General features: G+C 52.8%; 1 protein-coding gene, 1 non-coding gene and 1 pseudogene across 6 annotated transcripts in view; 2 read left to right on the top strand and 1 right to left on the bottom strand.

Annotated features, from left to right (window-relative positions):
• Positions 1-788: 788 nt before the first annotated feature.
• Positions 789-20,114, bottom strand: part of Ccm2 (CCM2 scaffold protein) — a 48,387-nt gene continuing 29,061 nt past the window's right edge. For all 5 annotated transcript variants that reach the window (XM_074065422.1, XM_020163986.2, XM_074065425.1 and 2 more), the window contains 8 exons: positions 11,857-11,940; positions 11,019-11,202; positions 7,294-7,430; positions 6,348-6,483; positions 4,170-4,227; positions 3,510-3,648; positions 2,839-2,977; positions 789-1,417 (listed from right to left, as the gene is read on the bottom strand). In XM_074065422.1, the coding sequence (XP_073921523.1) occupies positions 1,137-1,417; positions 2,839-2,977; positions 3,510-3,648; positions 4,170-4,227; positions 6,348-6,483; positions 7,294-7,430; positions 11,019-11,202; positions 11,857-11,940 (1,158 nt within the window). In that variant the 3' untranslated portion in view covers positions 789-1,136. The remainder of the gene's footprint in view (positions 1,418-2,838; positions 2,978-3,509; positions 3,649-4,169; positions 4,228-6,347; positions 6,484-7,293; positions 7,431-11,018; positions 11,203-11,856; positions 11,941-20,114) is intronic.
• Trnaa-agc (transfer RNA alanine (anticodon AGC)) lies at positions 9,005-9,076 on the top strand. The gene has a single exon. It is a non-coding gene; the product is annotated as a tRNA-Ala (tRNA).
• LOC109686588 (EEF1A lysine methyltransferase 2-like) lies at positions 13,369-20,098 on the top strand (annotated as a pseudogene).

Genomic DNA, 20,114 nt, shown 5'->3' on the forward strand with positions numbered 1-20,114 from the left:
GTCCTACAGCTATGACACCAGGTAGACCTGCTCAGGAAGGCACCTGTGAGACCCTCCATACCCTCTGGCTTGTCCTGGCCAGACACAACTGGGGTGCCCATAGAGTCCCAGCTGAACAGAGCACCCATGCCTGACATGCAAGTTTCCTTGTACAGGGGTAACAGGCCCTCAGCAAGGATAGGAGCGGGTGTGATTGGGCTCTTCAGCCCAGCTTTCTGAATGTGCCCTAGCAAGCCTGGGTCATCCTGACCCCAAGTCACCTCACTTCCCTGTGTCCTACAGAGGGTTGAAAGTGCCTAAAGGACAGAGGCAAAAATGAAGCCAGCAGTGCTTGGGGGAGGAGCTCACTGGGGCTGGGGGCGGGGCTGGGACAGGACATGGGGAGGGCTGTCTGGCCCTCGTGCCCCTCTTCTGAACCCAGGTTCTGGGCTCTGAGATGAAGAGGACTTTGCAGACCTCACTCCTGACCCAACAGGCCAAGCAAGGGGCCAGAACACATCATGGTCCCTGGGGCAGTCTGTGCACAGGATGTAGTGATCAAGGCCTTCTAGACACTGACATGCCACACACTGTCCCTACAACCTACGAGAGACCCTAGGGCACTTGCCCTGCCCTGTTATCTACAAAGCCAATGCCCCAGTCACTGATACCTCTGCCCCAAAGTGTCCAAGACCATCATGCCCAGCCCTGGATACCATGGGCAGACATGGCCTCAGGGACAGAGGGCAGAGTGGACACCCCTTGTGGCAACATGGCTCTCACCCAACTGGATCAGAAACAAGCTTGGCAACTGGAGATTAAATTATTCACATTGTAGTAAACAACTTTTTAAGGTCTCTGAGAGTTACAAGAGGAACGTCGTGTGCAAATTTAACAGCTGTCCAGGGCCAGGCAGACAGCACTGGCTCTCCCTGCGGCTTGGCATGGCCCTCCCCGAGCAGAGATGTGGTGTAGGGCAGGGCTGAGCCCCACAGACAAGGCAGAGCCTTCCGCCCTGCACTGGGACGCATATCCTCTGGTGGCTCCCTACTCCTTCACAGTAGAGGCCCAGCCTCCTGGGGCCATGTGCCTGCAGCCCTTCCCCCGCCCCAGCCAGCGGGACGGCGCGGCGGATGTAGATGTTCCATGGCAGTCCGTCACGCCGAGTCCTGGTCCATGCTGCAGCCCAGTGCCTCGATGTCACTGCTGATGTCTGAGATCATGCGGTCCCACTCGTCCCCCTCAGAGGGTGCTGACTGGTCATCGGGGCTGCCCGCGGCCCTGTTCCCGTTGGTGGTGGAGGTGGACGTGGTGCTCAGGGCCCGCCGGTGCCTGCCGAAGCTGTCAGTGATGATACCACGGCCATCCTTCACACCGATGGTCTCCAGGAAGTTCTCAAAGTGCTGGCTGTCCTTCTCAGGGATGAAGGGCCTCAGGCCTGCCAACACACACCCCAACAAGGCCCACCAGGGGCTCAGGCTCCACGCAGGACAATGGCTGCTCCTGGGGCACAGCCCCAAGACCCCAACAACACGAGCAGAAGGTTTGGCCAAGCCCCAACTCAGACTGCATGCTGTTGACTGATCTCACTCTCCTGGGCCTCAAGGCAGCACAGGCCAGGGGCCCGTAACCTCCTCTCCTTCCATTTTGCATACAGGAAAACCAAAGCTTTGAGCAGTCCTCAAAGCCACACACTGGCCTCAGCCGCTACTGTCCTCAGAGCCAGCGCCCAGCCCAGCAAGCTGCCCCCTCCAGAGGACATGAGGGCCCTATGCATGTATGCAAGGGGTGGGTGCCGCTGTATAGCCAACAGCCCTCACCCCCGACTGGCCCGTCTGGCCTCAATATGACATGCAAGGCCCTGCAGGGCTTTCGAATGAAGGGAGGTGGTGGAGAGTAGTGAGTTCCCTGGGGGCCGGGTGACTGCCCGTCTGCCAAAGCCATCAGGGCTCTGAGCAGTGGGTACCCCACCTCACACTCTCCACCCACTCTTGAAAAGAAGCTCCTGAGAGCAAGATGGAAGGACGGGGGCCACTAAAGGCCCACCCTGAGCTGGCACTAGGGCCTAAATCCAAGCCCTAAGCTCAGGCTGGTCTCTACCAGGCCTAGCCTCCAGTCCTCATGTCCCCACCAGCCAGACTCACCACCAGGTAGCCCTCAACTAGCTGCTGCCAACTCGCTGTGTCTGAGTGTTGGCAGAGAGAAAAACCACAGCCGCTAGTGCCACCATCCCCTCGAGGGGTGGGGCAGACCCGGCAGTCTGTGGCAGGCATGACCCCCCGCCTGCCAGGCACTTGGACCTAACATGCTCAACTCTTCAGGGGTCTTGGCAAAAGCTGGTCCTTCCCCCTAAGATGCTGGTCTTCACCTCCCCACCCTGCAAACTCCTACACACTAACCAAAACCCACTCAAGTGTCACCTTTTTTTTTTTTTTGTGGGACTGGGTTTGAACTTAGGACTTCGTACTTGCAAAGTAGGCACTCTACCTTTTGAGCCATCCCCCCACACCCTCAACTACCACCACCACCAAGTCCATTTTTCTCTGGTTATTTTGGAGATACATCTTGAGAACTATTTTCCCTGGCTGCTCTTGAACTTCAGTCCTCCGGATCTTACGCTCCCAAGTAGTAGGATGACAAGTGTGAGCCACCGGCGCTCTGTTGAGTGTCACCTCCTTGAAGAGCCCCCGAACTCCTCTCCAGCACTCTCTTCCTCAGTTGCAGGGTTCTGCTCAGGTCCAGTCCTAGGGCCCCTCTCCTGCTCCCTGGCAGGGTCCACCCAGCTCAGTTCAGGGGTCTCAGGAGAATGAGTACCTACTGGTGGGTCCCACAGCCCAGCCTCCCTCCGGCCCTGCTCACCGAGCAGCAGGAATTTGCGGCTGTCTCCATAGAGCTGTCGCAGACTGATGCAGAACTCGTGGACGGAGGCCCCGTTGCGGTACTCATGCAGCAGTGCCGCGAACTGCTGGATCTCCTGCGAGGACAGCTTGGTGCGCAGCTGTGGGAAAGAGCAGAGCAGGGCAGGGGGCTGGGCACAGTGTGGCTGGGTCCTCACCCCGCCATGGCCCGGGCAGCGCTTGTGCAGTGGGCTTGGATGAACACACATGTCAGCAAGTGCTGAGAGCACACCGCCATGTTTGGCTTTGCATCTGCACCCACTGCAGGGTCAGAATGCTACAGTGCATCCCTGTCCTCGGGCCCAGCCTGGAGCCACCCAGAGGAGGAAAATGAGAGACCAAAGCAGCTCATTCTCCCTGAACCTGAATGCTCTTCAAAGGGCAGGAGGGAGGGGAGAGCTGGCTCTGCACTGAGGCGGCCCCTGGAGGCCAAGGTCAACGCTCTCGGGGTGCACACGGGGATGAGGAAGGACAGGGCTAGGCACCAGATGAGGAAAGCATCAGCTCATGGGATGGCAGGAGGCACTGTTTCCCCCAGAACCTGGCACCACTCTGGTCCAGCCCCGATGGCCCAGCACTCCCAACGCAGCCTCGCATGTTTCTGAACCAGCAGAAAGGGCAGCCACCTCCTACCGTCAGCATGTAGTCCTGCAGCAGCTCCGTGGCACTGGTGCTGAGCTCGCTCTCGCTCACTGTCTTGCCATGGGGTGATGTCTGCATGCAGAAGGACAAGGATGGCAGGCCCCCGGCATCCACAGAGTCAGGGAAGCAGCTGCAAAGGAATGTGGTAGGTGGGCAGATCCCACATGCACTGCAGGTGCCCATCCATAAGCAGGGAGATGTCAGAAAGGACCACGCCAGGAGGGCCAGCCCTGCCATGTGTGGCCAGGTGGAGGGAGCCCAGGAGCGGGCAGCTCAGGCTGGTCCTGGGCTCCCCAAAGAAGTGGCCTCAGACAGGCTCTTAAGAAAGAGGGGCTCCTGGGACAGGGGCTGTGAGCAGTCTGCTAGCGCAGCCCAGAGCTGACAGGATGCAGGTGGGGACAGTGTGTGGGGAGCTGCCACAGTGGTCCAGGTGGTGGCAGGGAAGGTGCCAAATACCCCCATCCACTGTGCCTCTTACAAGGCCACTCTCCAGAGGCCGTGGTTGGTGGACAGGGGCAGGAGAGAATAGAGGGGTGGCAACAGCTCTAGAAGTGGACACAGGAGGCACAGTGTGGAACATGGGGACCTGGGCCCACCAGGGCTGAGGTGAGCCTGGAAGCCGACTAGCACCGTAGGGCCGGGCTCACTCACAAGGTGCTGGCCTCTGCGTCGTAGGGCTCCTTCATGTCCACTTTCGTGGAAGAATCATCTGCAAGAAAGATGCAGAAGGCAAAGATGACTTCAGATGGAGAGCAGCATCCTGGACGCAGCCGCCCAGCTGGAACTGAAGTGAGCGCTCGGAGGTCGGCCAACCCTAATGCTGTGTCAACAAGACACAGAGCCAGCCTGGCCTCTGCTTCATCCTAGGCAGCTGTCTGGATTGTGTTCTGTGCCCAACACACAGCTCCCTCCTGCTGCAGGGTGTGATAGAGTCCAGACAACCGGCACACAGGGCCTCGGTAACAACAGCTGTCTTTGGGGTGTCAGAGACGTCATACCACTTATCCTAGGTCACAAAGCAGAAGCCACAAAGCTAGTCAGCCTGATTCCAGCCTGGACCCAGCTGAGACCCTCAGTCCAACAAACGGTCCATCTGGCACCAGAGCAGCTGCCTGGGTAACATCCAATAGATGACCCTCTCTGTGACTGTAGCTCACTGTTCCAAATCCAAGGAAAGTGACAGTGCGACAGCAGGACAGGCAGCAGAGAGGCAGGGGCCCTCGGGAAAGAGCAGGAGAGATGATGGGAAAGAAAAGGCCCATCATGGCAATGGGAACCAGTAAATACTGTAGGCAGAAAACGGTTCCGATGTCCACACCCCAAGCCCTGAACTACGACTGTTCCACTACATGGCAAAGGGGAAGTGAGGCTGTTGGCCAGCTGGCCTCCGAGTAGGAAGATGCCTGGACTATGTGGATGAACTGCAGGAGTCAGTTATGGCTTGGATGTGAAGTATCCCTGCAAAAGCTTTGTGCACTGAAGGCTTGGTCCCCAGCTGGTAGCACTGTTTTGAGAGGCTCTGGAAATTTGAGGAGCCAGGGCCTAACGTAGGAAGTAGGCCACTGTGGGGGGTGTCCTTGGGACCGTATCTAGTATGTGGGGGGTCTCTCTCTCTCTCTCTCTCTCCTTCCTGGCTGTGATTAAGGCAAGCAACTTTGCTCCTCCACACCCTCACCTCCCCACCATAATGCTTCTGCCTCACCATGGTGGAGCCAGCTGACCTGGACTAAAACTTCTGAAACCATGAGCCAAGAGAAACTGCTGAGCCACTCTGTCAGCTGTTTTGTGATGAGTATTTTTCCAGATAGGGTCTTGCAAACTATTTGCCTGGGGCTAGCTTCAAACCATGACCCTCCAGATCTCTGCCTCCCAACTAGCTAGGATTACAGGAGTGAGTCACCAGTGCCTGACATTCTTCTTCCTTTTTAAGTGTTTCTCCCAGGGATTTGTCAGTGACAAGACTGACTAATGCAGGTTCTAAAGGTTGCAGGGGTGCTGAAGCAGAGTTGCATGGCTCCAGGGAAGACAGAGCCTTAGAAGCTGGAAAGGCAAAGAAACGGACTCTTTAGCGCTTGCACAATGACTCAGCTTTGCGGCCCAACTGCCACCCAGGACGTTCATGTCAGACTCTAGTGTAAGGAGTTCAGGACATATTTGTGCTGTTTAAGCTGCTAGCTCTGCTGATCTGTCCTGGCACAAAAGTATAAACTCAGCAAGCAAAGGCCCTGAGACAGAATGAGCAGGAAGCAGCAGCCACATGCACATGTGTATGCAACATGAGTGTGAGGTTCCCGTGTGCGCATATGCGTGAATGTGGAGCTCCCGTGTGCACCCATGAGTGTGAGGGTCCCGTGTTTGTTGCATGGGATTTCTACAAATCATTGATCCTCAATAAAGGACCTATTTGAACATAGATGCTGCTGGTGCTGAGACCCGGCTCCAGTGAGCCTGTCCACACAGGGAGTGTTTTGGGACTGGCAGGCACCGCATGCTCCCTCTGCAGCTCACCAGCCACAGTGCAGTGTGCAGAGGTGCTGGCTCCCATGCATCAGGACCATCACAGAAGCTCCTAGCCGCCTCTGCTTTTTCCAGCCACCACCCCGACCCCCAACCTTAGCCTCAGGGGCAGCCTGAGCAACCAAGCCTGGGTGTACTGAAGGGAGATTCCCAGACACTGCTCAGCCTCCTGGTCTCATAGTAGGCACCTCCTGGGAACCTGTGCATCCAGAAAGTGTTCACGGCCCCCGAATTGTCGCTGCCCTCCTCCACTCGATGTACAGAAAGGGTCCACGGCCTCTGAACTGTCAACACCCCCTCTACTGGACGTACCGCTGTGCAGGGACAGGTGGTGGGTGGGGGTGGAGGCCCCATCAAATATGGCCCGGTCCAGGAAGTCGATGGTGGACTCCGTGTACACAATCTGGAAGACCTGGCTGAGCAGGGAGCACAGTTCCTCGGCAGCAGCCTGTAGTGGGCAGAGAGCAGCAGTGCTGCTACGTGGCTGGCCACACACTGGGCTTTGCTGGGCACCTCCAGGGCACCAGGGCATCTCAGAGGCTCCGTAACATGAATGGGGAGCAAACAGCAGAGTCAAAGGCCCACTGCCTTTCATGACCCACAGGGGTGTCCAAAGGACTATCTTTTGGACAGATGTGGCCAGGTAGCATGCTCCTAGCTCCTCCCCAAGCCTCAGGAGAGGGCAGAGAGGACACCATTGGTGTTACACCCAGAGGCACTTCTAGCAGCAGTAAGACAGTTTCCTAACAGTGTACTATCCATAGCATTGAGGCTCAGAAATGCAAACTGGAGGGTGTTCAGGGTAGGCACCACTTTACGGAGGCAGAAACTAAACAGAAAGGTGTTAAATGACTTCCTGAGGCCCTGTGGCTATTGGGTGGCTGAGGGGAACCTAAATCCTAACCCACAATCCCCCCACTCAGACCTTCCTGCCTCCCCACAGAGAAATCCACAAGCACAGTCCATAGCACCAGGCAACCTGGAGTGTGGGTGGCCCAGGCCACTGCCTACCCACCAGTGAGCCAGAGGGAGGCATCCTGAAGGGAACAATGGGCAAAAGCTCAGGTGACTACTAGGGACAGGGCTGCAAGGATAAGAAGCTGAGCATGGGGTCTGGTCAGGGATGGGCCAGGATAGGGGGCAGTGCCTAGGGCAGGGCTGGATGAAGGGACCAGCATGGGGCAGGGCCAGGCTGAGGAATGGGCAGGGCTGGCTGGGCTGTCAATGGGTGGTGCTGGTGGTAGGGCGGGGGTCTCACCTTGCTCTCTGTGGCCAGAATGACCAGGCAGCAGGCCTCCACTGGCCCCACTGCACTCTCAGACAGGGAGCCCACACTGAGGCCTCTGGAACCGTCTGCACACAGACTCTGGCTTGGGGAGATCCCTGGGTCCTGGGCTAAGAAGGGAAACCAAGTCAGGTAAGCACAGCAGATGGAGCAGGCATGAGGACATGGGGTGCTGGCTGGGCCGCTCTCAAAGCACAGCTCAGGAGGTCTTCACTTGACTCAGTCTTCCACCAGATGACCGAGTAACTGGCCTGTGACAGGAGTATCTGTTTGACCCCAAACAAGGGCAGAAAGAGATAAGCCCTGAGCTCCAGGGTACCAGTAGAACCCCCATCTTCACACACCAGTGTGTCATCCCACTCAGAACTGAGTGCACAGAGGTGTCACCCACATGACCTCCTTGATAAAGATGGAGGAAACATGAGACAGATGTAACATGAGACAGATGTAATCAACTGCCTCTGACCTACTCACAGCAGAACGTCACACAGCTCAACACAAGAGACCCCAGGCGCCCCCTTCAGGAAGTTTGCTTGAGCTCTGGCCCAAGGTACTCTCTCTCACAGATGGGTAAACCAAGGCTCAGGGACCTCAGAGTGTGTGAATGGCAGAGTGCAGGTGCCAATCCAGACAGCCCCAGTGCCATGTTCCTAACACTCCACCACCACCTCCCCAGACAATGGTGGTGTGATTCCAGGGCTGCCTGGGACATGGGCACACTAGACATCAGGACTAAATATGCTGCAGGTGTCTCTGCTGCCAGGACATCAGGGGACAAGTGGCCTCAGGAGGGAGAAGGCAAGACTGCCTTGGAGATGAGCCCGGCACAGGCAAGTGCAGATGGTGAGCACCCAGGACCACACTGTCCCTACGGCAGCAACTAGCCATAGGGCTACTGTTCGCAGACCGTAAGGTCACCATGAGATGTGCACAAGGAGAAACCACTGTTCCAGGGTGGCAGCCAAGGTGGAGTAAAGAGGGGACACTAACTGGCTCTACAGGTTTTACGCTGATCACACGCCATCGTCATAATAGTCTGGATTCAAGGGCTAAATAAACAGTTGCCAGAAGTAGCTGCGCTCATTTCTCTTTTCTTGTGTTAACATTTTGAATTGTCCCTGGCTTGCAAGTGATGCGGCTCCTAAGGAAGCAGCAGGCAGATGTGAGGAGTGGATGTGTGTATCCGAGGACATCATGCCCACTGTCCATCACAGCCAGGCTGTGGCCACACAGGCTGCCACCACCTGCCTCTCCTGTCACATAAGCATTACTGTGGACTCACAGGTGCCCTCCTCCACCCGGACCCAATGCAAGTCACTCCCTTCAAGCACATCTGGCCCCTGGTCCCCATCCTACACTGTCCCAAAGGCACTGATGGGCGGGTTGGGAAAGGTACAGAGCTGCACATGGCAGGCACCGAGTGAACATTAACCACTCATCTGTCCAGCCCTCTGTGGGGCCTCTGTGTTCCCAGGCCTCAGCCCGGCAAGCCACATGTGCCACAGGAGCCTCCAAGTCAGCAGGAATGAAGAACACTCCTCCCAAAACAAGGACAGTCCTGGATGCAGGGACTCCCTTCCTTCCTGTATGCAAGTTCTCTAGAAGACCTGAGTTCAGCTCCTCATCTGTTTTTGGAAAAGTTTCTCCCATGGAGTGCTCACTCTCAAAAAACTGGATTTTGGCTAGGGGTGTAGCTCAGTGGGAGAGCACTTGCCTAGCATGCAAGAGGCCCTGGGTTCAATCCCTAGCACTGCAAAAACAAAAACAAACAACAACAAAAAAATCAGTTACGCATTTTTCTATAACAATTTATCCTAATGATTCAAGTTGAGAGATTGTCCTGCTAAGCCAGGCATGGTGGTACATGCCTGTTATCCTAGCACTCCAAAGCCTGAGTCAAGAGGACTGAAAGTTTGAGGCCAGCATGGGCTACACAGCACAAGAAACAAGGGGCTACCTCCTCTCCCTATCAATTTAAAACACACAGGAATCTGGTGTGAAGCAAGTCTCTTGTCCCTTAAGGACAAAACCTTCAGGGGCTCAAGGCAGAGACACAGAGGGGCACCAAGGTGCTGGACAGAACTGTCTGTGGCCACCAACATCATGGCCTCCTATTACTCCTCTTTGGTTTATAATTCATGTGCAATGATTTGTTCTAGCTTTAGCCACACTACATTGCTATTATTATAGAGTAAGATGGTTAGTGACAGCAAGAAACTGTTAACAATGTCCATTCAGCACTTGAAGGAGACAATGGCCACCCATCCTCCGAAGGCCCAGGTGGCAAAATTTTGGTCCTAGGTTGGTGCTGTGGGAGGACGTGGAGCCTTTAGGGGGTGGGGCCTGGTGAAGAGGTCCTCAGGTCCCAGAGGCACGCCCTCCCAGGGGACCGTTGGACCCTGGCCTTCTTCCGCTGTTTCCTGGCCATGAGACGGACAGTTGGGCTCTGTTGCACGTACCCTGCAACTGCCATCTGGGCAGTCCCGTCAGTGGCCCATAAGCAATGGATCTGCTGAACAAGGACAGGAACCATGAGCTAAATGAACCTTTTTCCTCTGTAAGTTGATTATCTTGGGAGTTCTGTAACAGCCACGAGAAGCTGACTAACTCATGAGACAAGAGGCCAGAGAGGACCTCACTTAGACATGACAGTGCAGAAGGTGAGCGCCTAAGGTGCTTGTGCATGCGAGTATGTGTGTTTGTGTGTGGGAGGGTGAGAGTACAGCAGGTGTATGCGTGTGAGTGTATGACTGAAAAGGAGTGTGTGGCGGGTCTGTATGTGTGTGTGTGTGAGCGTGACTGAGGAGTGTGTGGCGAGTGTGTGTGTGTGTGTGTGTGAGCATGACTGAGGATGAGTGTGTGGTGTGTGTGAGGTGTGAGGCGTCTGTTTGCTGGGGAGGCGTTGTGAGCTGTCGCACAGATGAGCTACAGCAGATCCGTCTCCTAGCAGCCACCTCATAATCCTCCAGGTGCCCAAGTAGGTTTTGACCTCAGCAATCCAGGTCAGCATCACAGGCCGACAACCTTCCTAGGCCATGACTTCACAACTCATGACGACAAGCTTTTCCCCAGATTCAGGACTGACTGACATCAGGTGAAGGCATAGCCTTCCCCCTGCACTACAAAATGGGCCAGACTGTCCTGACTCCTCGTGCCCTGACACCAGTTCTGCGAACTGAAGAGCTTTAGGATGAACTGGCTGCCCACAGTGACAGGGAGCACCGACCAGCATCCTGGGACAAGGCAAGCCTCAGGGCTCGCAATGAGGCTAGCACAGGCAGGGGGGCACTGGTGTCTGGGAAGGCAGGCACTGCGGGTGAATGGCAAACACCGCACTGAGCAGACACCTGCACGTGAATGCAGCACTGAGGGTCCCCGGGGCAGTGCTGTCCTGACTGTCCCAGCTCCAGGAATACTGCAGGGCTCAAAACGTGGGCTGGACTCGGGAGGTCCTGGCCCCAGGCTGCAGTACTGTCCCTCTCCCTGGGGCTCCACTATGCCTGGGCAGTGGGTGACACCAGTTATGGGAGACTGGAGACTGGAGAAGGGACAGGAGAACCAGTATACTGGTCTCAAATATCATAACCCTCAAATCCCCAGAGGCTATGAGCATGACAGGGACCCTGGGAGCACAGCAGCTGGGCACAAGGCCTCCTCTGTGGACCTCAGGGACAGGAAGGCTCCAACACAGTCCATACCTGTCTTGAGCACCACCAGGTGCGCAGCGTCATCACGGACGTAGGAGACAGCGGCGATGTCGTGAATGGGCACCCGGAGGATAATGTCCTCACCGTCCCTCCAGGCCAGCTTGACGTTGTAGGCAGACAGGCTGAGCACAGCATCATGCTCCGGGGTCAGGTGTCCCGGAAGCTGGTGGGCTCGCTGAAAAGAAGTACAGGCATCAGAAATGGCGAGCCCGCTGCATCGGGATCTCCTCGAGGCACTGGGCAGGCCAGGGCTGGACACGTGACAAGCTGAGTGACAGAGGAATGTGCAGCAGTGTTCACCCCAGGGGCGTGCTCAAACCACCTCGGGAACTCTTCTGGAGTCTCTTATTTATTTATTTGTTTTGGGGAGTGGTACTGGGGTTTGAACTCAGGGTCTTCACCTTGAACTCAGGGTCTTCACCTTAAGCCATTCCACCAGCCCTTTGTTGTGATGGATTTTTTTCAAGATAGGGTCTCACGAACTGTTTGCCTGGGCTGGCCCTCAATTACGATCCTTCTGATCGTTGCCTCCCAAGTAGCTAGGATGACAGGCATGAGCCACCAGCAACCCGGCTAGAACCTTTTAGATTGAGACTTAATAGAACTAGGTTTGGAATACCTTTAAACTCTTTAAATTGTGAATTTGGGAAACAGCCCAAAACCATGTAGAGCATCCAGAGGGTACCATTCAGACTGAGGGACAGGCTTCACGGCAGAGAGCCAGGTATATCCAGAATGTGACAGGACAGGACCTCCTCTTAACCTTGAGGTCCAAGTGAGGAGCAGGGGGCTGGGGGTCCATGGCAGAACACATGGGGAGAACAGTTACCTTTGCATTGTCTATGAAATGCAGGATCTCAGTCCTCCTGGAGGGGTCTAGGTGCCCTGGCATGGACGTCAGCCGACCTAAGTACTGAAAGGGAGAAAAGTGCCATAAGAAACAGGAGGGTGTAGGGACCACATCTGCCAACTTGCCTCAGAGCACAGGCCAAGTGCCTTGTCTTCAGGCCCCAGGGCCCACACAGCTCCAGCCCAGCTGAATGAGTTCTAAATTCTGACAGAAGTCTCCCAGGCTGAGGACAATCCTTGAAGGTCACCACCGGAAGTCCTGCAAGGGTATCTCAAAACTAGATTTGAAGAGTCTGGACAGGGTGGCAGGTGTGTCCCAGTCACTGTTGGGAGGGCTGAAAACCAGGACACCACACACAGCCCCACCAAAACTAAACTACGACTTGCTAGGGTCAACATGGCTGAGGAATGCACACAAAAGAGAAATGAGGAGCTGTGGTTTGAACATGTTCAGTTCCTGTGCAGGACAGGGAACTGAACCCCCAACGTAGCAGTGTCAGGAGGCAAGACGCTGCCCCTCAGGAATGGACTAACGCTAGGATGGCAGCAGTGGGTTCCTTATAAAGGGATGATGCTGACCGCCTTGTTGCTCTCTCTTTTTTTTTTTTTTTTTTGAGACAGCATCTTGCTGTGTAGTCCAGGCTAGCCTCCAAGTTGAGGTCCTCCTGCCTCAGTATCCCCAGTCCTGGGATGACAGGCCCATGTCAGCACACTGGACTTCTCTCAGCCCCTCTCGCTCTTCCTCCTTCCACCATGGATGACACAAGGCCCTCACTGGGTGCCAGCCACTCATCTTAGACCTCTCAGCCTCCAAACCACCGGGCATAGATTCCCGTTCCTTATAAATTATCCGGCTGTGGCATTCTTTCAGAGCAGCACAAAGTGGACTAAGACACAATGTCTGTAGGTTTTGTTTATAACACATGGTGGCCATGAGGCCCCGGCTCAGCAGAAGCCCTTCTGTCACAAAGGGCCTTGAACATGGAAGGCTGTGAGTGGCAGCTCCATCTCCATCTGCTGTGATCACGTCTAGGTCTTCAAACCAGTACAGTGTTTAGTGGTTGGGGCTGTTCTGTTTTTTGGGCATTACTGATTTCTTCCCAAGCACATTCTTGCTTGTTCTGGGGTGGGAAGAGGTTGAGACAGGCCCAGCCTCCAGAGTGCTGGGATAAGAATGGACATGTCCTCGTTTGTCAGTCATCCCTTAGCTAACATAACTAAGTTCTCTATTGCAAGGATAAAGTGGGACTCTGCTCTAGCACGTAAAGAGCTTGGCAGCTGTCACTCCATGCTCACCAGGAGAAAGGTGACAGCTGAAGGCCAGCAACTGCTTTTCTACCCATCAGATAATGGAAGATGAAGGGAAGACAGGGAGAGGCTGAGAATCACAGTTCATGGGCAGAATCCCTGGAGCCGCACTTAAGAACAGGTATCAGACGGACACTGACCGTGGATAAGCTGGTCCATGAGATAAGGACTCCTGGGGCCAGTCATGGGGCTCTGGCACTGCCATGAGCTTTCCCAGGTATCCCACTGGGTTGGCAGAATAAAGATGAGAAAAATGTACCTCTGGCAAGGAGAGGAGAAAAGAAACCAACAAAATACTGACGGATAAAAAGTATTAAAAAGAACTGGGCGCCAGTGGCTCACACCTGTCTAGCTACTTGGGAGGCCTGGATTGGGAGGATCATGGTTCAAGGCTAGCCTGGGAAAACAGTTCACAAGACCTCCCCCGCCCCCCAATCTCCAAAATAACCAGAGCGAAATGGACTAAAGTCCATTTTGGCTCAATTGATAGGAGAGCCTGCTTTGCAAGTGTGAAGCCCCGAGTTCAAATCCCAGTCCCACCAAAAAAAAAAAAGTAGTAAAATATTAAAATACTACCAGAGCATTCAGTTACCCCTAATCTAGGACTTTCCTCAAAGAAAACTTCTTAGCCAGAGCCTGAAACATCTAGAACCCAACTCATCCCCTCTACCTTTCTATCTCTCCTAAAAACAAACTCAAAATGAAAAGTCTCTGTGGAAGGTCACAGCAAGGGCACAGGCTCACTGAGACACTGAGGCCCAGTCACAGGACTGCAGATCATCCCCCCAACCCCACACCAACAAAGCTCAGATTTCAAAGAAAGGAACTGCAAGCCTCCACCCTGTTTAAAAGGACTCTCAAGGAAAGACAGCACAAGACAAAAACCAGGACACCAAAGCAACTTCTAGCCAGGCACGCAAACGTTAACGCCACACCATAGGCCTCAATTCCCTCAACCCAGCACCTCCCATCTAAATCTCCACAGCAGGTTACAAGGCAGACTGAAAGGCAGAGGACAGTTGAGAATGACAGCGCACACAGCAGCATGTCACGTATGTCAGGGATATAATTGTCACACAACAGCCTAAGAGAGCAAACGGTGAGAGGAGATGCAAGGCAAGCAGAGAGAAAGATCGGTACTGTAAGAGCAAGGAAGAAGGAAAAGTCTTGGGTGGTCTGACTAGCAGACTGGACATGGCCAGGGAAAAGTCAAAGCGCTGGAGGACTCGTGTTGGTGCCCCTACATTCACCAACTTCAAGAACACACCTTCCATGTGACAGAGTAAAACCACACGTCACCTGCTGCCAGGCCACAGGAGTGCCTTGAAAGACACCAACATCCCCACGAGGGAGACAGACAATCTGAAGCCCGACGGACAATGTGAAGCCCGACGACCCACGGGGGAGACTCCATCAGTAAGTACTAACACTGAACACACCAGGCCCAGGTGGGCTTGCCAGTGACGTCTACCAAACATCCAACAAAAGAAATCAGGGACTGGAGAGTGGCTCAAGTGGGAGAGTGCCTGCCCAGCAGGGGTGAGGCCCTGAGTTCAAACCCCAGTACTGACCACACAAAAAGAAAAAAAGAAGAAAAGGAAGAAATGATAGCAATTCTCTTTAATCATTTCTAGAAGGCAGGCAGGAAGAAGGAAAACCCCTGCTAACTTGTCCTACGAGGCCAGCGTTGCTATTTTATTCAAACTAACAAACATATTCAAAGAAAGGAAGACTACAGATCAGTATCCCTCATAAAAAAACATATTTTTGTAAATTTTTTTTAAAAATAAAATATTAGCACGTGCAACCCAACACCATGTGTGAAAAGAACTGAACACACGCTAAGGCCCTGGGTTCAATCCCCAGCACCACAAAAAAGAAAATGGAGAGGTATGGTGGTAACCCCATCACATGGAAGGAGAATGTCAAGTCTGAGGCCAGCCTGGGCTACACCAAAGCATTAGCCTATATGGAGCTGATGGCCCAGACACTCCATTTTTTGGGAACACACAGAAGAAGTGAGGAGGGAGGGGACAAGAAAGAGCAAAGGCAAATTCCATTGAAGTACATCATGTGCATGTATGGGACCGCACAAGGAAACCCTTTTGTATAGTTATTATACGCTAACAAAAAAAATGGAAGCAGGGCAGCACTATTCACAACTGACAAGGGCAGAAACAACCCAACCCACAGATGGAGAAAATGTGCCATATCCACACAGTGGAATAGTACTCAGCCTTGAAAAGGAAGGAAAGTTCTGACATGGATGGATGGGGAGTACACTGTCCTCCTAAATGAAAGTCAAAGAAACACGGTACAACTCCACCCACCAGATCTCTTGACCAGTCATACTCAGAGACTGAAAGCAAGATGGTGGCTAAGGGACCTGGGGGACGGGGATGGGAACGGAGACTGGTACTCATTGCCTAATGGACATAGAGTTTCAGTCTAGGCAATGAAAAGTTCTGGGGTAGAGGGTGGCCGAGGCTGTACAGCAGGATGAAGGGACTTCCTGCTAGTTAAGCACCCACTTGAAAATGGTTAAAATGACAAATTTTAAGTGAGGTACTTTTTTTTTCCTTCACTACTGGAGTATGATCTCAGAGCCTACACCTTGAGCCACTCTACCAGCCCTTTTTTTGTGAAGGGTTTTTTGAGATCAGGTCTCATGAACTATTTGCCCAGGCTGGTTTTGAACCACCATCCTCCTGATCTCTGCCTCCTGAGTAGCTGAGTTTACAGGTGTGAGCCATTGTTGTCTGGCTTGTGAGATACATTTCATCACAGTAAGAAATTTTCTCTTAAAGCAGGGCACAGCAGTGCACACATATGATCCCAGCACTCAGGAGGCAAAGGCAGGAGGACTGCAAGTTCTACGGTAGCCTAGGTTACATAGCGAGACCTTGTCTTAAAAAACAAAAACAAATGAACAAAAATTCACTTCATTAGCTTTATTCAATAATTTCATTTGCTAAAAACTTTTTCAATGACCAATATTCTGATATTATCAGCTATCCCTCCTTCCTTTGTACCACCTGTGCTTTCACTCAGATGAGTGATAACAAAGCATTAGCCAGGAGGCTGGGTATCCACGTGTGAAGACTGGAAGTAGGTGCCAGAACCAACACCAATCCAAAGTGTATTGAATACCTTACTGTAAGACCTTAAACTCTGAACCTAATGCAGGAAAAGAGCAGGGAATGCACAGGAACTAACAGACATCGGCAATGGCCTCCTAAATAGAACTCCAGTGGCTCAGCAACTTAGACATATCAGCCAGGTATGGTGGCTCACGCCTGTAATCCCAGCTACTTGGGAGGCTGAGATCAGGAAGATTGCAGTTTGAGACCAGTCTGGGCAAATAGTTCAGGAGACCCCGTCTCCAAAATAACCAGAGTGAAATGGACTGGAGGTGTGGCTCAAGTGGTAGAGCACCTGCTTTGCAAGTGCAATGCCCTGAGTTCAAACTCTACTCCAACAAAAAAAAAGAGAAAAAAGAGAGAAAGAATTGACCCATGGACCTATATCTAATTAAAAAGCAGTCACTAGACTGAAGAGAAATGGAATAAAATTCCATGTGCCCACAGAATGGGAGAAAATCTTTGCCAGCTATACATCTGACAAGGGATTAATACCAGAATATACAAGGGTCCTAGTACACTGGGACCCTTCAGCCCTGCAGCACGAGGCCCCATTCTTAGCAAGGACTGGCCTGAACCCCACATATGGCTTGGTGTCCTGCCTGCAGTGTCAGCCAGTCCCCAGGGGCTCATGGAATGTCTAGTTTCTGATGTCACCTGGGCCAGGGTCTCACTTTGTATCTGAGGTGCAAAAGCAAGCACATGCCTCTGGGGTCTAGGAGACACCTGGTCACCGGGAGCACAGCCTGACATACTTATGGGATGGCCTCTTGGGAGCACAACTGAGGGGATACCTGGTAGGGGGGAACACACTCCCAAAGACACTCTCTCCTTCAGGATGCAATGTGTCAGAGGGGAGAGTGAGGGGCTGGTGAATGGTTTGGATCACAGCAACCCCGGTGACGCTTAGCAGAACACATGCATGTGATACCCTCCCTTAGCTGTGCAAGTTCTGAGGGCCTTGTCCTAGGGCACAATGCTCCATCAGGAGACACACACAGTCAGGAACACAGCCAGAAGACATGGTCAGGAGGCAGAACATAGACACGGTCAGGGGACATGGCTAGGAGACACAGTCAGGGGCAGAAACGGTCAGGAGATGCAGTCAGGACACAGACACAGGGGACATGGCCAGGCAACAGGGCCAGGAGACAGTCAGGGAACATGGTCAGGAGCCACAGTTAGGGGACATAGACAGGAGACAGTCAGGGGACATGGCTGGGTGACAGGGACAGGAGACACAGTCAGGGAATGTGGTCAGGAAACACAGTCAGGAGCCATGATCAGGAGACACAATCAGGGGACAGACATGATATAGAGACACAGTTAGGACACAGAAATAATCAGGTGACAGGGCCAGGAGACACAGTCAGAGGACATGGTCAGGAGACCCTGTCAGGACACAGACATGGTTAGGGACTCGGCCAGGAGACACAGGGAACATAGTCAGGAAACACTGCCAGGAGCCACAGTCAGGGGACATGGTCAGGGTGGCAGCTAGCTGGTGACTCTGGGCTCCTTGGCTCACAGACAAGCACGCAAAGGAAGCAGCTACTGCTCTGCAGGGCGCTGGCCTACACCCCATAAGGATGACATTCCCATTTCGTCAGGGGCAAACTGGCAACATGACCTGTGAAGCAAGTGCTACTTAAATAGAAACGGCCACCTGCTAAGGGCAGGACGACCAGGCTCACACTATAGGGCCAACATCTGAGGCAGGTAGAATCATCTGGCAGGGCCACCTCTCAAACAGGCAGCAGCAGAGGGACAAGAAGAGGACCAGGGTGGCCTCAGACCGCTGACAGGCAGGCTGTACCTGGGAAGGTTCTGGCAATTCCTGACTCCAGAGAAGCCGGATGTGGATGGAGGGAAGCCAGGTGAGTACAACTTTGGAAGTGGGGGCAGAGGGTGGCACATGTGGCAGGTGTCCCACCAGGTGCCCACCACTCTGGGTGTGGGTAAAGTATCACAGAGGTGACAGCAGGGTCTAAGTCCATGATCCTCATCCCTTCTTCCTCTGCTCCTCTCCAGCTCCAGTCTCTGCATGGAGAACCAACTGCAAATGATCACCAACACAGACAAGTGACAAATGGGGAGAGACTTTGACACTAACGCAGCAGACAGTGAACCTACCGGACACACCAAGAGAAGCCAGTGACACCCAAGGAAGGAAGGATGGCAGATGTGCAGAGGCAGTCAAGAGAGATCTGACTCGACCACATGACAGGACCCTCAACCTGACTTCTAAAGAAAACTTCAATCCTTGGGAGGTGGAGACTGGGAGGATCACAGTTTGAGGCAACCCTGGCAAAAAATTAGCGAGACCCCCATCTCAATAAACCAGGCAGTGGTGGTGCTTACTCGTGACCCCTGATACACAGGAGGCATAGACAAGAGGATCCCAGTCTGAGGACGACCCCAGGCAAAAACATTGAGGCACTATCCAAAAAAATAAAGTAACTAGGTGCCCATGGCTCACGCCTGTAATCCCAGCTACTTGGGAGGCAGAGACCAGGAGGATCATGGTTCAAAGTCAGCCCGGGTACATAGTTCTCAAGACTCTTATCTCGGCGGGTGCCGACACCGGCAGTGGCACTGTGGCCATGGAGTGGTCCTGAGAAGGGAGTCCCGCTGAGGATGGCTTTGTCCCTTTGGTTCTGGGGACCCAAGAGCATTGGAATGCTGTCTGTGAGAGAGAGCTGCAGACTTTCCAAGAATGTGGAGATATGGGAGAGATCTGGCAAAATTTGGTTTCTCTAATATTATGGAATTGCTTATTCTCCTTCTGCAATTCAGCTTTCTGGAAGCATTACAGAGAAAGAAGAACTATCAAACACGAAGGTAAAGATAGAAGACTTTTTGAATCTCTCCACAAAGCTGTCTGGATTTCGTATTTGTATTGACAAAGGGACTTTTGATGCCATCAGCCCTAATCCTGACAATGCACTTGAGAAGAGGAGGCAATAGATGAAATCTCTCTCCAGGGTGTTGGTAGCAAAATCTTCTTCCTAATACACTCATGTAATTGGGCCAAGGAAGAGTTTCTAAATGAATTCAGTGAAGGATTTGAACTTTTCAAAGAGCTGTCAACACCCAAGTTCAGCTTTGGAGGTAGATCTGGAAACAGTGTAGCGCCATTGGTTTTCCAAAAAACTTGGGACTCCTTGGACAAATTCAAGTAGCTTTCTAAAAGAGGCTAATTAGAGAGTAAACCTAACAGAGAAAATACAAGTGCAAATAAATGCTTAGTAAGTGCACAGGTACATGTGCTGAATACTTACAATGAATTGGTAATGAAGTCGTGAGCATGTGAGGAGTGGCTTTTAGATATTGACCAAGAGTAATTTTAAATATTTTGTATTTGAAATGCACATATTTTTCTTTTTGGCCTAGTATTATTTCCTGTAACTGCTAAATAGTTAAAGCTTTAAAGTAGTAAATGAACTTACAAAAAGCAAAAAAAAAAAAGACCCTATCTTGAAAATACCCATTACCAAAAAGGGCTGGTGGAGTGGTTCAAGTGGTGGAGCACTTGCCTAGCCAGTGTGAGGCCCTGAGTTCAAATCCCAACGTTGCCAAAAAAAAATTCTAAAAAAATAAAAAAGCAAGGAGCACACAACCTACACCATGAAGTAACTGTGGAAGTCAACGCATGTGTGTGCTTGTGTAGTTTTTGGACACACCAAAAACTAGTGTCAAGGACTCCTTCCAGAGGGGCCATACTCAATTTTAAATTTTTAAATAAACCAGGGCGTGCTGGCCCAGTCCCTGCAATCCCAGCCTTCAGGAG

This window comes from Castor canadensis, chromosome 2, assembly GCF_047511655.1.
Source record: "Castor canadensis chromosome 2, mCasCan1.hap1v2, whole genome shotgun sequence".
Classification (NCBI taxonomy): domain Eukaryota; kingdom Metazoa; phylum Chordata; class Mammalia; order Rodentia; family Castoridae; genus Castor; species Castor canadensis.